Genomic DNA, 16,525 nt, shown 5'->3' with positions numbered 1-16,525 from the left:
ACCAGTGACTGTACGACCTTCAAGCCATCAATCAAAGTCAATGATAAAAAACATGACATCAAGAGTGCTATATTCCTCCAATGAAGAGTGCCGGGGCTGCTGCTGACGACGTGCCCCATCAATATATAGAAGAACAAGACTAGTAATCTCCTACATAGTAAGTAAACAACTTAACCAAGTGTCCTGTAGTTTTTCTCCAATTATTAATGATATGTATTGTTGGTTTTTCATCACACACACACACACACACACTTACATTCACTCAGCCTGTCTGTTTTTTGGTTACTTATAAATCCCCTCTCTCTCTCTCTCTCTCTCTCTCTCTCTCTCTCTCTCTCTCTCTCTCTCTCTCTCTCTCTCTCTCTCTCTCTCTCTCTCTCTCTATTAGTTAGATAGTTGGTGATATGCTTCGTAAAATGAGGAGAGAGAGAGAGAGAGAGAGAGAGAGAGAGAGAGAGAGAGAGAGAGAGAGAGAGAGAGAGAGAGAGAGAGGCTGTACTTAAGCAATTATATCTTTCCACACACACACACACACACACACACACACGTGCGTTTCCCGAAGGGCGTTACATCAGTGTGTGTGTGTGTGTGTGTGTTCTATATCTCTAGGACGGAATCTTTCAAGAGAGAGAGAGAGAGAGAGATGAGGAAACAAGGAAGAAAATGAAAAATACAAGAAAAAAAGCAAGAATAATGATGACAACAACAACAACAATAAAATAAGAGAGAGAGAGAGAGAGAGAGAGAGAGAGAGAGAGAGAGAGAGAGAGAGAGAGAGAGAGAGAGAAATAAATAAAAATATAGCCTAAATGTTTACGTTCGTGAGAGAAAACGGAGGTCAGCTTTTAATTTTTATGGGAGACTTATGTGAATTGAAATACGCTCAGTTATTTGTACATCAGTGCTTCCCAGACTTCTCCAGCATGTGCTTTCTTGGAGTAGCACCAAACCCACCACAACCCACACATTGGTAAGCCTTCTAAGCACATACTAGTTTACATTGGCGCAGATATATTAAAAAAGATTAATCACAAAAGACTAATTAAAAACATATATTCAGTACATGCAGGTAAGCTCTCCTTGACACACAGAGAAAGGCTGGTAATTCTCTGTTGTTCATTAGCTACAGTATGGGAGCCTCTGTTATACTTCGATATCTCTGTGAAGTATTGTTCTTTTTTTAACGTAAAATGGTAAATACTTAATAATGATAAACTGAGATATAACACAGTATTAAGCCAAGCCTTCAATTCACACAAGCTTTTCAATGATTGCACATTACGCCACACAAGGGACGAGACATTGCAGTGCAAGCCCCTCCAGGACTAGTTTGAATTTGGCGCTTCAATCAGTAATGTCTAGATACTTTGACAATTACAGTTATAATGGCCTGAGATTTATTTTTACACGCTCATAATTCTTTATATTTAATTTTCTATTAGTTTAGTATAATATAAAAGAAGTTGGTGCTTGTTATTGAAAGGTAAAAGTGTCTTGTGGATAGTTTTGCTTGCGTACTGTGCGGAGCAGGCTGGGAGGGACGACACAGTACCAGACGTCACACAGCAAGGCACTGTGTTCAAAGGGTGCCATAAACTGTTGCTTTATTTAACGTATTTTCGCAGAACAAGACAGTGACAGGGGCCGTGGTGGCTGTCAGCGTGTGCTGGTGCAAGCTTGGTGCCTGCCGGGAGGTGCCAAGTGCAGTGCCACCAAGGCTAATATTGGTAAGAAACCGGCCCACCACTTGTCCAGCCAGCTAATTTGCACAGTCTGATGTAACAGGCGGTAACTGTGATAGTGTTGTTACATGTCACCCACAACAACAACACAGGGCTGTCAGGTCAGTGGTTAACCTTACTGTTTATTGTTAAGCCTCGTATTTCATGTTTTTGCACCTCGTTAGGAATATATTGATGTGACTCGGCATTCCACGGTGCCACAAGCGCTCCAAGCCTCCACCACAAAACTCTTACTAATTAACCATGACAGGAATTATAAAGACGTAAAAAAAATCCACGTAACTAATGTTATCAGCTGAGGTGGAGGCAGCCTTCCCCATTTGTCCGCCAATATCTGCTTCATTTCTCACTTATTGTAAGCCTAACACGTCACTAAGTGGAGCCCCATGACTAGGCTTTCATATCCGCTAGCTAGATATATCCGCCATTGCCTCATTTAGTTACGATGGAAGAATAACAGGCAAAATAGCGGCCGTTCTCTCCACTGTCAAGGGCCGCCATGATGCCTGGCTACCTCTGCCAACCTGCCTCAACCTGTGGGTTCCAATATTTTTTGGTATTTTTCTTAACTTCTTTATTCTGCTCGTATAGCATGTTTTTATGGTTTATAAAAATAATTATTTGCTTTAGAAGTGTTTTCGTTGCTTGTGTTGAGTTGTGTTCAATTTTGTGTTGCTTGACGAAAATGTGGGGAGTTTTTTTGGCGGTATTTTGACAAACTTGTTTTTTTATTTCACGCTCTAACTACGTCTTTTGTATTTCTAAAAATTGCTTATGATTTTTAAATTGTTTTTTCGTTCCTGTTGAGAGAAATAAGTGGACTTTAAAAATGGTTTATGGTCCTGTTAAAAGTTGTGATTACAACACTTTTTGTGTTATTGTCTCTCTATTTCAGCTTGTAACTAACTTTTCATTGCTTGAAAAAATAGTTTGTATGTTTTAAAGTGTTTTATCTTGTTGTTGAGTCAAAATAGGTGGACTTTTCAGTGTTTTTTAATCGTATTTAGGTTCCAACACTTGTTTTTTACACAATTTCGGTTTTATTTGTTTATTGTTGTTCCAGGTAACTTTTGATTGTGTAAGATGATAGTTCAGATTTTTTAAAATTTTTTACGTTCCTAAAAATTCAAACGTTAGGGACTTTTCAATGATTTAAATGGTGCCGAATATTTCAACACTTTTTTCATATTTCATTTGGATATTTTTTAAATACTACTCAGGCTGGAGCGGTTTTAATATTGTGAATATTAGTTTAAGTATTTGTCAAGTCAGAATATATAAGGCATTCCAGCCTAGCTCCATTTTTTCGAGGAGTCAATTTCAAAATGAAATCCGTTACGGTACGTAAATTTGCCGTGACGTCACGGCCGCCATCATGGACCCGGGACCTTGATCGGCTCCGCTGTCTCCTCGGTAATATTTATCGTATTTTGCAGTGTTTTCCTGGTGTTTCCACGTCTTTCTAAACTCAGACGTGTAGATAAGAGTAGAATGAGTAAGAAAATAAGAGAAATAGAGGAGAAAGAGGAAGGGAGAAGGAATAGAGGAGGTGGTAAAACAGAAAAATGCTAAGAAAACAATATTTAGGTTAATTTTCCCTGCTGCCCTGTCTGTCTTTGTAGTATTTGTCTTCCGTGACAGTGCTTTCAGTGTATTTGGTGTGTTTAGGAGGTGTTGGAGTGTGTCTGGAGGTGTTTAGGGGGTGTTGAGTGTGTGTTCATGGAATCTGGTGATGTTTGAGTCAATATTTAGCGTTCCTGGTGTGTTTTGGGGTGTCTTAGGCTTGTTTAGGAGTGCTTTAAGTGTGCTTTGGACTGTTTTCAATGTGTTGGGATGTTTCAAGTGTATTTTGGGATGTTATGGATGAGTTCGGGTGTGTTTTGTGTGGATACGGGTGAGTTGTGGGTGCGTTTGTGGGTATTTTTGGGTATTTTAGGTCAGTGTGGGTGTGTTTTGGGGTGTTTTAAGTGTGTTTTGGGCCGTTTTCAGTGTTTTGGAATGTTTTAAGTGTGTTTTGGGATGTTATGGATGAGTTTGAATGTGTTTTGGGTAGGTACGGTGTGTTTTGGATGCGTTTTAAGTCAATTTGGGTGAGTTTTGGAGTATTTTAAGTGTGTTTGGGTATATTTTGGTGCCTTTTCGATGTGTTTAGGATGTTCTTTGTGCGTTTAGGAATGTTCTGGGTATGTTTAAGGTGTTTTAAGGTGTTTTAGTGTGATTGGAGTTACTTTTGAGGTGTTTTGGTTATGTTATAGGCATGTTGCAGGTAAGAATGGGGTCTTTGAGGGTAGAAGTGGTGTGCTTGAGGTAAAATAAAAGATTCTGGAGTGTTTTGGGGAGAGGCTGTGATAGTAGAAGCGTGTCAGGGGTGTTATAGCGTGTGTTGTGATATATGAAGCTACTAGATGCAAGTGCGGGGAAATTCTGGGTCTGGACGGGGTGTTGTGGTGTTAGAGTGCTAGCAGGGGGAGGTACTGGAGGTTGTAGGGATGGGTAGAGGGTAAATAGAGAGGTACACTGTAGGTTAGGTTAGGTTAGGCGTTGATTGGCGTTGATTCAGTAATACAATGTAGAGGTAATATTCAGTAATACGAATTTAGAGGGACAAAAGAGAAAAGCAGGAAGACCACCACCACCACCACCACCACCAGCACAGTGGAAAAAAGGTTAGAGACAAGCGGGGAAAGTTGAAAAGTGAATAATTAAACGCTTGCTGTCTTTTATTATCTTGAGTATAAAATGGTTATATGACAATCTCTTGTGATGAAAGACAATCTCTTGATGATGACAATGTACTTGTGATGAAAAAAAATGTATGAAATAACTCATAGACATGTATTTTTTTCAGGACTCACCATAATAAATAAATAAAAATAGAAAAGTGGTTGGTGTTGAGGCTAGACAGAAAAGAGAAGAAAGGAAAGGTGAAAAAAAGGAAATTTTTTTGCTTTGATTTTCCATCAGCTTATTTTAAAGAATTTGTTGCATGTAATATTGATCTCCATAATTTGTATGGCCTTTATAAACTATGAATTTATTCCATTTAGATATTATCCTTCTCCAAGGCCATTCTAATGTAAATATCTTTTCACAGAATCTCTTGTTCAAGGATTCTTCTGAAGATTCAGTTATTAAGATTGTGGATTTTGGGTTTGCACGGTTGATGCCTGACAAGGAAAAGGATGGCAGCATGAAGACACCGTGCTTCACTCTTCACTATGCAGCGCCAGAAGTGTTGCGGCAAGCAGTGCAGAAGGGAGCAAATGGCTATGATGAAACATGTGACTGGTGGAGCTTGGGTGTGATTCTGGTAAGTCCAAAAATAAATCTTTAGAGGATGATGTCAATGAATGTAGCTCATAGGATCTTGTCAAGTGTTTACCATGTTCATCTGTACTAGTCTTCATAGTTAGTATTGTGTCTAGCTTTTATATTAGATCATCATATAACCTGAAGTAGAGACACTGACCTAGGGTAACAAAAAGGGAAAAAAAAGGGGGAGAAGGATTGACTGAGGTGCCAGTCCCTAAAGAAAGGTGAAAATAGGATCATCGAAAATTAGAGGATAAGTGTCTTAAAACCTCCTTCTTGAAAGAGTTAAAGTCAGAGGAAGAGGGAAATACAGAAGCAGTCTGGGAGTTCCAGAGAAAACCTGTTGTATTCTAATCCTTTCACTGTGACTTACTGCAATTCATATCCCTAAATGCATTCCACAAAATATTTACAAGCATCTACAAGAAAAGGATTTAGTCAGTTTTTCAGCATCAAGCCATTAAAATGTTTTGAGATGGCTGTAGAACAAATGTCTCAGAAAGGTTTGTGATTATTAAAAAACAATATGCTGAATTGCAGTATAAGGTCTAAGATTTGTTATATGGTTAATGTTGATAGTATTTATGAATATTGTTCTAATTACTTGTGCAATTTCATTTCAGTACACAATGTTGTCAGGGAGAGCCCCATTCCAGTCAAGAAGTAAAGATGACACCTCAGCACCAATCATTGATTGCTCGGATAAAGGATGGAAGTTTTGACGTGTCAGGACCAGAATAGGTCTGTCTCCTCACAGGCTAACAAACTTATCAAAGGTAAAATATCATTCACAGTTTTGTTGTTTGATTTACTCCATTTCTTATCTAATGCTTTTTCTACATTATAAAATACATCTTTTTTCTTCAACTTAATTTGCAAGCAGTTTTTCAATTCCATGAATTTAAGATCTCATTTGTATAACCACTCCCTGTCCCTCACTAATTTTGCTCCTTGTTATTATATGCATTCTAATTTAGGAATATTATTATTATTATTATTATTACTGTTTAGTGTTAGGAAAGTGTACTAGCTGTGTGACTAACCCCCGTAAAGTGAGAGCTGGGTTACTTTCTCTTCTCCGTTGGGTGCCAAGGGACAAGAGAGTGGTGTGAATGTGAAAATTGTGTGCCTTGTCTTGGCTACCCACCTTTTTGGAAAAGACAGCTTTGTTATATGTATGTATGTATGTATGTTATGAAACTAATATGAAGTACTAATCATATCCTTCTCCTCCAGGGTTATTGACAGTAGATGCTTCAAGGCGTCTCACCATCACTGAGTTGCTGCAGGATGAGTGGCTTCAGGGAGGCCCTCCTTATTTATTTTCAGCAACTCCCCTCACGACACCCACTATACTCGCTTTTCATGCATTCCACATGGCAACTAGGGAAGAATTTTGCTTACTAGTAAGTTTGATTGGAGTTCATGATAAAAATTCAAACATATTGGAGTCTAAGAGGCTGTAGTGGAAGTTACTGGGGTTTTCAAGGGTGTTTTCATGATTCCAGTGATAGTTTAAGAGGTTTAACAGGCTGTAGTGGAAGTTACTGGGGTTTTCAATGGTGTTTTCATGATTCCGGTGAATTTAAAAGGCTGTATACATTTAATTAGAAAGAAAAATAGTGTTTATTACCATGATTAGAGAGAGAGAGAAAGTGCATTAATCTTTAGTAAACAAACAAGCAAATCCTGTTAGCTGTATATTAAGTAAACATTCCATTAGTGTTTAAGAACAAATTATATTAGCACAACTGATCAAATGTGCAGTATCAGTAAGGCTGTATTCCCAAACACGCCCACACCCGCTTGCCTGACTGTCAGTGTTTAATTAAAAAGTTATTGGGGTTTTCAAGGGCGTTTTTCAAGAAGTTATTGGGGTTTTCAAGGGTGTTTTTCATGGTTCTATTGTTAAACAGGCTGTAATGGAAGTTACTGGGGTTTTCAAGGATGTTTTTCATGATTCCAGTGATAGTTTAACAATTATTCTGCCTCACCAGTGGAAAACAACCGCCCCTAATAGCCTGACCAACCGTGTGTGGCCTTGCAGAACAGAGAGAGAGAGAGAGAGAGAGAGAGAGAGGTGGGTGTTGTTTGGGAGTGCTAACCAAGAAATGATCTTAGTAATGACAGATACTTAATCAAGTATATATATATTTTTTGTGTGCCTTTCCCCTGTTGTATTTGTGTTTATTTGAGACGGGCAGGAGAAATTGTTTACCCTCGTCTGCAAACTCTCTTCTCAGGATGTAATCTCACCTTACCTTAATAAAATGTTGATTATTATTCCTCTAGTTTCATTTTTCACTCATATTTGTGTGTTTACTGTCTTGTAGGGAGCTTACGGTGTGTGTGTGTGTGTGTGTGTGTGTGTCCTATGATGATGATGATGATGATGATGATGATGATATTGATAGAGAGTGTGTGGTAATGTTATGGCACACTCTCACAAACAAGAGCTCATTAACATCTTGAAGCAGAACAAGTTGAGCATTGTTGTGGATGAATCCACAGATATATCGGTCTGTCAGAATTGATGCATCATGGTAAGAGTGGTTGAAGGAAATGCTGTTGTCACCAGCCATTATTTAGTAGTGATCCTAGTCAAGCTAATGAAGGTGCTACAGCTGCCAGGTTGTTTACAGAGATAATGAAAACCTTTACTGAAAATGGTATACCTACTTCTAATATGATTGGCTTTGGTTGTGATGGATGCAGCACTATGATGGGGCCTAATAACTCTGTGAGTAGCAGGTTAAAGGAACTTTGCCCAGGAATCTTTATTATGAAATGTGTGTGCCATTCTGCCCATATATGTGCCTCTGAAGCATGCAAACAATTACCTGATGCTATTGAACAACTAGCTCATCCACATCCACCAGTGACTGTACGACCTTCAAGCCATCAATCAAAGTCAATGATAAAAAACATGACATCAAGAGTGCTATATTCCTCCAATGAAGAGTGCCGGGGCTGCTGCTGACGACGTGCCCCATCAATATATAGAAGAACAAGACTAGTAATCTCCTACATAGTAAGTAAACAACTTAACCAAGTGTCCTGTAGTTTTTCTCCAATTATTAATGATATGTATTGTTGGTTTTTCATCACACACACACACACACACACTTACATTCACTCAGCCTGTCTGTTTTTTGGTTACTTATAAACACTTTAAACACTTTAAACACTTTAAACACTTTATTATGTTTGTCTATAGTACATATATAAGCTTAAGGTACAATTAATTGAAAGACAAACAGCCCCTTATGAAGCACAAGCTTTTTGGGCACACTTAATATCTACTTAATACTGAAATGTAAAACAACACTAAACTAAAAATCTAATTGAAGAAAATGTAAAAAAAAATAAATAAATAGCAATAACAAAAGATTTAGGGATAAATGGCTTTGCAAGAGCAGGAAGGAAAGGAGAAAAATCATAATTATACATGAGAAATAGAGAAAATTGAAGTGGAATCTGATTATAAACAAGCAAATATTTGTTTTGAGAATAATTAAACAAACAGAAATAAATATGTATATATACTAGAGGATATAAACTATTTTAGTTACAGAGGATATGAACTATTTGCTTACAATGCCAAGAAACAAAATAATTGATATTGATAAAAATTGATTGAAGTACAAGATGTGTCAGTATATTATAAATCCTCTCTCTCTCTCTCTCTCTCTCTCTCTCTCTCTCTCTCTCTCTCTCTATTAGTAAGATAGTTGGTGATATGCTTCGTAAAATGAGGAGAGAGAGAGAGAGAGAGAGAGAGAGAGAGAGAGAGAGAGAGAGAGAGAGAGAGAGAAGGTAAATAATACAATGAAAGATGAAATAATGAATGAACGAATAAATGAGATACACACACACACACACACACACACGAGGACAGACAGGCAAAATACGTAGAAAGTCAGAGAGAGAGAGAGAGAGAGAGAGAGGCTGTACTTAAGCAATTATATCTTTCCACACACACACACACACACACACACACACACGTGCGTTTCCCGAAGGGCGTTACATCAGTGTGTGTGTGTGTGTGTGTGTGTGTTCTATATCTCTAGGACGGAATCTTTCAAGAGAGAGAGAGAGAGAGAGAGAGAGAGAGATGAGGAAACAAGGAAGAAAATGAAAAATACAAGAAAAAAAGCAAGAATAATGATGACAACAACAACAACAATAAAATAAGAGAGAGAGAGAGAGAGAGAGAGAGAGAGAGAGAGAGAGAGAGAGAGAGAGAGAGAGAGAGAGAGAGAGAAATAAATAAAAATATAGCCTAAATGTTTACGTTCGTGAGAGAAAACGGAGGTCAGCTTTTAATTTTTATGGGAGACTTATGTGAATTGAAATACGCTCAGTTATTTGTACATCAGTGCTTCCCAGACTTCTCCAGCATGTGCTTTCTTGGAGTAGCACCAAACCCACCACAACCCACACATTGGTAAGCCTTCTAAGCACATACTAGTTTACATTGGCGCAGATATATTAAAAAAGATTAATCACAAAAGACTAATTAAAAACATATATTCAGTACATGCAGGTAAGCTCTCCTTGACACACAGAGAAAGGCTGGTAATTCTCTGTTGTTCATTAGCTACAGTATGGGAGCCTCTGTTATACTTCGATATCTCTGTGAAGTATTGTTGTTTTTTTAACGTAAAATGGTAAATACTTAATAATGATAAGCTGAGATATAACACAGTATTAAGCCAAGCCTTCAATTCACACAAGCTTTTCAATGATTTCACATTACGCCACACAAGGGACGAGACATTGCAGTGCAAGTCCCGCCAGGACCACTTTGAATTTGGCGCTTCAATCAGTAATGTCTAGATACTTTGACAATTAAAGTTATAATGGCCTGAGATTTATTTTTACACGCTTATAATTCTTTATATTTAATTTTCTATTAGTTTAGTATAATATAAAAGAAGTTGGTGCTTGTTATTGAAAGGTAAAAGTGTCTTGTGGATAGTTTTGCTTGCGTACTGTGCGGAGCAGGCTGGGAGGGAGGACACAGTACCAGACACAGACAGCAAGTCGCTATGTTTAAAGGGTGCCATAAACTGCTGCTTTATTTAACGTATTTTCGCAGAACAAGACAGTGACAGGGGCCGTGGTGGCTGTCAGCGTGTGCTGGTGCAAGCTTGGTGCCTGCCGGGAGGTGCCAAGTGCAGTGCCACCAAGGCTAATATTGGTAAGAAACCGGCCCACCACTTGTCCAGCCAGCTAATTTGCACAGTCTGATGTAACAGGCGGTAACTGTGATAGTGTTGTTACATGTCACCCACAACAACAACACAGGGCTGTCAGGTCAGTGGTTAACCTTACTGTTTATTGTTAAGCCTCGTATTTCATGTTTTTGCACCTCGTTAGCAATATATTGATGTGACTCAGCATTCCACGGTGCCACAAGCGCTCCAAGCCTCCACCACAAAACTCTTACTAATTAACCATGACAGGAATTATAAAGACGTAAAAAAAATCCACGTAACTAATGTTATCAGCTGTGGTGGAGGCAGCCTTCCCATTTGTCCGCCAATATCTGCTTCATTTCTCACTTATTGTAAGCCTAACACGTCACTAAGTGGAGCCCCATGACTAGGCTTTCATATCCGCTAGCTAGATATATCCGCCATTGCCTCATTTAGTTACGATGGAAGAATAACAGGCAAAATAGCGGCCGTTCTCTCCACTGTCAAGGGCCGCCATGATGCCTGGCTACCTCTGCCAACCTGCCTCAACCTGTGGGTTCCAATATTTTTTGATATTTTTCTTAACTTCTTTATTCTGCTCGTATAGCATGTTTTTATGGTTTATAAAAATAATTATTTGCTTTAGAAGTGTTTTCGTTGCTTGTGTTGAGTTGTGTTCAATTTTGTGTTCCTTGACGAAAATGTGGGGAGTTTTTTTGGCAGTATTTTGACAAACTTGTTTTTTTATCAGTGAAAGCATTAAAACATACTTGAATTTTTGGTGAATTGTCTCAGCGTGATTTTGACAGTAAAGGTAAATTGTCATAGTAGTAGCAGTAGTAATAATATAAGTATGCATGGCTGATGTCTTCCCCTGTGAGGGATAGACTCATTGTAAGAATAGATATATAGTTTAGGAGTTTCCCAGCTTCCTCATCTTATTAGTTTTAGTTATGTGTGAATTATATTTGTGTCTAGTTGTATGCATACTTTCTCATTTAATTATTAAAGTACTTGTGTTGAAAAAAAATGTATGAAATAACTCATAGACATGTATTTTTTTCAGGACTCGCCATTTTTCCAAAAATATGAACTGGATCTCCGAGATAATGTACTCGGAGACGGCAGCTTCGGTGTCTGTCGGGAATGTGCACAAAAGTCCAGCGGGCAACACTTTGCTGTCGAGATAGTGTCAAGAAGACTAGACTGCCAACAAGAAATCAATTTACTCCGGGCTTGCCAAGGACATTCCAACATTGTCAACAACCTGTTCCATGAAGTTTTCCATGATGAAGTAAGCATCTGTTCATGATTCTCAACATTGGAAGCTGAATAATGAAAGTTGAAAATGTCTTCCATATATGCCTTTGTTTTGTAGAATTTGTTTATTGAGCACTATGTAATACCTACCACTCTCAGTTATGGATAAACACTGTTGCACTAGAGTGATTCCTGCTTGAATACAGTAATTTCATCAGACCACTCTTCCTCTACTATCTTTTAACAGTCATTGGCATTCTCTCCATCTACCTATCTCTCTGTTGCCTCACTCTCTGTGGGAGCATCCCCTGAGGAGGTGGCCACACCAGAAGAACCTCCATCCTCCTTATCTAGACCTTTCCTTCTTGCTTGTTCAACTGCATGATGCCTTTAACACACACTTCTCTACCCCATCCAAGTACTACCATCCAAGTAGTTTTCCTCACCTATCAGTACTTTCAACTTCACTCACTCTTTCTTTTGGATATGTCATTGATATTACACAAAATAATTTAAGTAAGAATTAGTTTAAGATCATATTATTTTCTTTTCCTTGCATTTAATCATTGCATGCCTGTATCTAATTCATGTTGGTTTCACAGGCACACACCTACATTGTGATGGAGCTCCTTGGAGGTGGAGAGCTAGCTGCTTCAGAGGATCAGGAAACACGAGAGGTTCACAGAGGCTCAGGCTTCAGTCATCATGAGGAACCTGGTGTGACTCAGCAGTTCACTATACATGCACAGAAAAGGCATCGTTCACAGAGACCTAAAGCCAGACAGAGGTGAAGAGTTAGGAGAGGGAGAGGAAATATGTTGGGAATTAATGGAATGGGAGGGAATAAAAATAGAAAAGTGGTTGGTGTTGAGGCTAGACAGAAAAGAGAAGAAAGGAAAGGTGAAAAGAAGGAAATTTTTTTGCTTTGATTTTCCATCAGCTTTAAATTTTAAAGAATTTATTGCATGTAATATTGATCTCCATAATTTGTATGGCCTTTATAAACTATGAATTTATTCCATTTAGATATTATCCTTCTCCAAGGCCATTCTAATGTAAATATCTTTTCACAGAATCTCTTGTTCAAGGATTCTTCTGAAGATTCATTTATTAAGATTGTGGATTTTGGGTTTGCACGGTTGATGCCTGACAAGGAAAAGGATGGCAGCATGAAGACACCGTGCTTCACTCTTCACTATGCAGCACCAGAAGTGTTGCGGCAAGCAGTGCAGAAGGGAGCAAATGGCTATGATGAAACATGTGACTGGTGGAGCTTGGGTGTGATTCTGGTAAGTCCAAAAATAAATCTTTAGAGGATGATGTCAATGAATGTAGCTCATAGGATCTTGTCAAGTGTTTACCATGTTCATCTGTACTAGTCTTCATAGTTAGTATTGTGTCTAGCTTTTATATTAGATCATCATATAACCTGAAGTAGAGACACTGACCTAGGGTAACAAAAAGGAAAAAAAAAGGGGGAGAAGGATTGACTGAGGTGCCAGTCCCTAAAGAAAGGTGAAAATAGGATCATCGAAAATTAGAGGATAAGTGTCTTAAAACCTCCTCCTTGAAAGAGTTAAAGTCAGAGGAAGAGGGAAATACAGAAGCAGTCTGGGAGTTCCAGAGAAAACCTGTTGTATTCTAATCCTTTCACTGTGACTTACTGCAATTCATATCCCTAAATGCATTCCACAAAATATTTACAAGCATCTACAAGAAAAGGATTTAGTCAGTTTTTCAGCATCAAGCCATTAAAATGTTTTGAGATGGCTGTAGAACAAATGTCTCAGAAAGGTTTGTGATTATTAAAAAACAATATGCTGAATTGCAGTATAAGGTCTAAGATTTGTTATATGGTTAATGTTGATAGTATTTATGAATATTGTTCTAATTACTTGTGCAATTTCATTTCAGTACACAATGTTGTCAGGGAGAGCCCCATTCCAGTCAAGAAGTAAAGATGACACCTCAGCACCAATCATTGATTGCTCGGATAAAGGATGGAAGTTTTGACGTGTCAGGACCAGAATAGGTCTGTCTCCTCACAGGCTAACAAACTTATCAAAGGTAAAATATCATTCACAGTTTTGTTGTTTGATTTACTCCATTTCTTATCTAATGCTTTTTCTAGATTATAAAATACATCTTTTTTCTTCAACTTAATTTGCAAGCAGTTTTTCAATTCCATGAATTTAAGATCTCATTTGTATAACCACTCCCTGTCCCTCACTAATTTTGCTCCTTGTTATTATATGCATTCTAATTTAGGAATATTATTATTATTATTATTATTACTGTTTAGTGTTAGGAAAGTCTACTAGCTGTGTGACTAACCCCCGTAAAGTGAGAGCTGGGTTACTTTCTCTTCTCCGTTGGGTGCCAAGGGACAAGAGAGTGGTGTGAATGAGTGTGAATGTGAAAAATTGTGTGCCTTGTCTTGGCTACCCACCTTTTTGGAAAAGACAGCTTTGTTATATGTATGTATGTATGTATGTTATGAAACTAATATGAAGTACTAATCATATCCTTCTCCTCCAGGGTTATTGACAGTAGATGCTTGAAGGCGTCTCACCATCACTGAGTTGCTGCAGGATGAGTGGCTTCAGGGAGGCCCTCCTTATTTATTTTCAGCAACTCCCCTCACGACACCCACTATACTCGCTTTTCATGCATTCCACATGGCAACTAGGGAAGAATTTTGCTTACTAGTAAGTTTGATTGGAGTTCATGATAAAAATTCAAACATATTGGAGTCTAAGAGGCTGTAGTGGAAGTTACTGGGGTTTTCAAGGGTGTTTTCATGATTCCGGTGAATTTAAAAGGCTGTATACATTTAATTAGAAAGAAAAATAGTGTTTATTACCATGATTAGAGAGAGAGAGAGAGAGAGAGAGAGAGAGAGAGAGAGAGAGAAAGTGCATTAATCTTTAGTAAACAAACAAGCAAATCCTGTTAGCTGTATATTAAGTAAACATTCCATTAGTGTTTAAGAACAAATTATATTACCACAACTGATCAAATGTGCAGTATCAGTAAGGCTGTATTCCCAAACACGCCCACACCCGCTTGCCTGACTGTCAGTGTTTAATTAAAAAGTTATTGGGGTTTTCAAGGGCGTTTTTCAAGAAGTTATTGGGGTTTTCAAGGGTGTTTTTCATGGTTCTATTGTTAAACAGGCTGTAATGGAAGTTACTGGGGTTTTCAAGGATGTTTTTCATGATTCCAGTGATAGTTTAACAATTATTCTGCCTCACCAGTGGAAAACAACCGCCCCTAATAGCCTGACCAACCGTGTGTGGCCTTGCAGAACAGAGAGAGAGAGAGAGAGAGAGAGAGAGAGAGAGGTGGGTGTTGTTTGGGAGTGCTAACCAAGAAATGATCTTAGTAATGACAGATACTTAATCAAGTATATATATATATTTTTTGTGTGCCTTTCCCCTGTTGTATTTGTGTTTATTTGAGACGGGCAGGAGAAATTGTTTACCCTCGTCTGCAAACTCTCTTCTCAGGATGTAATCTCACCTTACCTTAATAAAATGTTGATTATTATTCCTCTAGTTTCATTTTTCACTCATATTTGTGTGTTTACTGTTTTGTAGGGAGCTTACGGTGTGTGTGTGTGTGTGTGTGTGTCCTATGATGATGATGATGATGATGATGATGATGATATTGATAGAGAGTGTGTGGTAATGTTATGGCACACTCTCACAAACAAGAGCTCATTAACATCTTGAAGCAGAACAAGTTGAGCATTGTTGTGGATGAATCCACAGATATATCGGTCTGTCAGAATTGATGCATCATGGTAAGAGTGGTTGAAGGAAATGCTGTTGTCACCAGCCATTATTTAGTATTTATTTAGTATTTATTTATTTATTTATTTAGTATTTAGGATTTTATTGCCATCTAGAACGCGCTGGCTTTCCTACATAGCTGTTGTGAAAAGGATGTTTGAGCAGTGGGGCCCTCTTCAGATGTCCTTTACTGAATTAAATTTTCAACAGACGAAAACTTGTGGTAGCACAGTTAGAAGTGCTTATGAACAACTGCACAATCCATTTACCAGGCTTTACTACTGCTTCCTTTCTTCAGTATTACCAAAGTTTACTCAGCTGAACCTCTTATTTCAAAGTGAAAGAGTGGTCATAACTGAATTGCACAGGCAAGTTTGTAATTTATATAAAGAATTGCTACTGATGTACATGAACCATGAATACATTGTGAAAACCATGCTTTCAAAAGTTGATCCAAGATATCAACGTGAGTTCCTGATGCTAGAGCAGGTGTATTTGGGTGCATCTGTCTTAAAAAACAATAACAGACAATCCAGAATTAAGCAAACAAAAAAAGGAAATGTATGAGTTTCGCTTCCACTGCAGATTATTTTTGATAGTAGCAGCAGAACAGATCAGGAAGAGATTTAATTAAGGAGATGAAGTCCTTTCAAGAATGCATATGCTGGAGCCAGCCAGTGTTCTAGGCATCCAGGCATCTCTTGCACAAACACACACACACACACACACACACACACACGAGGACAGACAGGCAAAATACGTAGAGAGAGAGAGAGAGAGAGAGAGAGAGAGAGAGAGAGAGAGAGAGAGAGAGAGAGAGAGAGAGAGAGGCTGTACTTAAGCAATTATATCTTTCCATACCACAAAAACCACACACACACACACACACACACGTACGTTTCCCTAAGGGCGTTACATCACTGTACGTGTGTGTGTGTGTTCTATATCTCTAGGGAAAAATCTTTCAAGAGAGAGAGAGAGAGAGAGAGAGAGAGAGAGAGAGAGAGAGAGAGATGAGGAAACAAGGAAGAGAATGAAAAATAAATAAAAGAAAAAAAGCAAGAATAATGATAACAACAACAACAATAAAATAAGAGAGAGAGAGAGAGAGAGAGAGAGAGAGAGAGAGAGAGAGAGAGAGAGAGAGAGAGAGAGAGAGAGAGAGAGAAACGAGAAAAAAAACAATAAAGAAAAAAAAAGCCTAAATGTTTACGTT

At 38.2% G+C, this 16,525-nt stretch overlaps 2 protein-coding genes across 8 annotated transcripts; both read left to right on the top strand.

The window, feature by feature from the left end:
* The first annotated feature begins 1,513 nt into the window (after nucleotides 1–1,513).
* Nucleotides 1,514–15,064, top strand: LOC135092483 (ribosomal protein S6 kinase alpha-5-like). 7 transcript variants are annotated; one of them, XR_010262879.1, is made up of 6 exons: nucleotides 1,514–1,843; nucleotides 4,343–4,408; nucleotides 4,591–4,666; nucleotides 4,837–5,052; nucleotides 5,678–5,830; nucleotides 6,291–7,337. XR_010262879.1 is itself a non-coding variant. In XM_063991039.1 (5 exons), the coding sequence occupies exons 1-3, from the start codon at nucleotides 1,811–1,813 to the stop codon at nucleotides 5,774–5,776; spliced, it is 348 nt and encodes a 115-aa protein (XP_063847109.1). In that variant the 5' UTR covers nucleotides 1,518–1,810; the 3' UTR covers nucleotides 5,777–5,830; nucleotides 6,291–7,134; nucleotides 14,858–15,064. The 7 variants fall into 7 exon arrangements, 2 of the variants coding, with proteins under 2 accessions (XP_063847109.1, XP_063847108.1); XR_010262882.1 differs by lacking the exon at nucleotides 4,343–4,408 and having other exon boundaries at nucleotides 1,516–1,727; XR_010262880.1 differs by lacking the exon at nucleotides 4,343–4,408 and having other exon boundaries at nucleotides 1,516–1,843.
* On the top strand, nucleotides 10,235–15,064 carry LOC135092480 (ribosomal protein S6 kinase alpha-4-like). The gene is made up of 6 exons (XM_063991033.1): nucleotides 10,235–10,373; nucleotides 11,322–11,549; nucleotides 12,118–12,302; nucleotides 12,589–12,804; nucleotides 13,430–13,582; nucleotides 14,054–15,064. Exons 1-4 carry the CDS (start codon nucleotides 10,341–10,343, stop codon nucleotides 12,656–12,658), a joined length of 516 nt encoding a protein of 171 aa, XP_063847103.1. The 5' UTR covers nucleotides 10,235–10,340; the 3' UTR covers nucleotides 12,659–12,804; nucleotides 13,430–13,582; nucleotides 14,054–15,064.
* Nucleotides 15,065–16,525: the final 1,461 nt, after the last annotated feature.

The sequence above is a fragment of the Scylla paramamosain genome, chromosome 40 (genome assembly GCF_035594125.1).
Source record: "Scylla paramamosain isolate STU-SP2022 chromosome 40, ASM3559412v1, whole genome shotgun sequence".
Lineage (NCBI taxonomy): Eukaryota > Metazoa > Arthropoda > Malacostraca > Decapoda > Portunidae > Scylla > Scylla paramamosain.
Note: the sequence above shows the minus strand (reverse complement) of the source record. Positions and strands in the feature narration are given on the sequence as shown.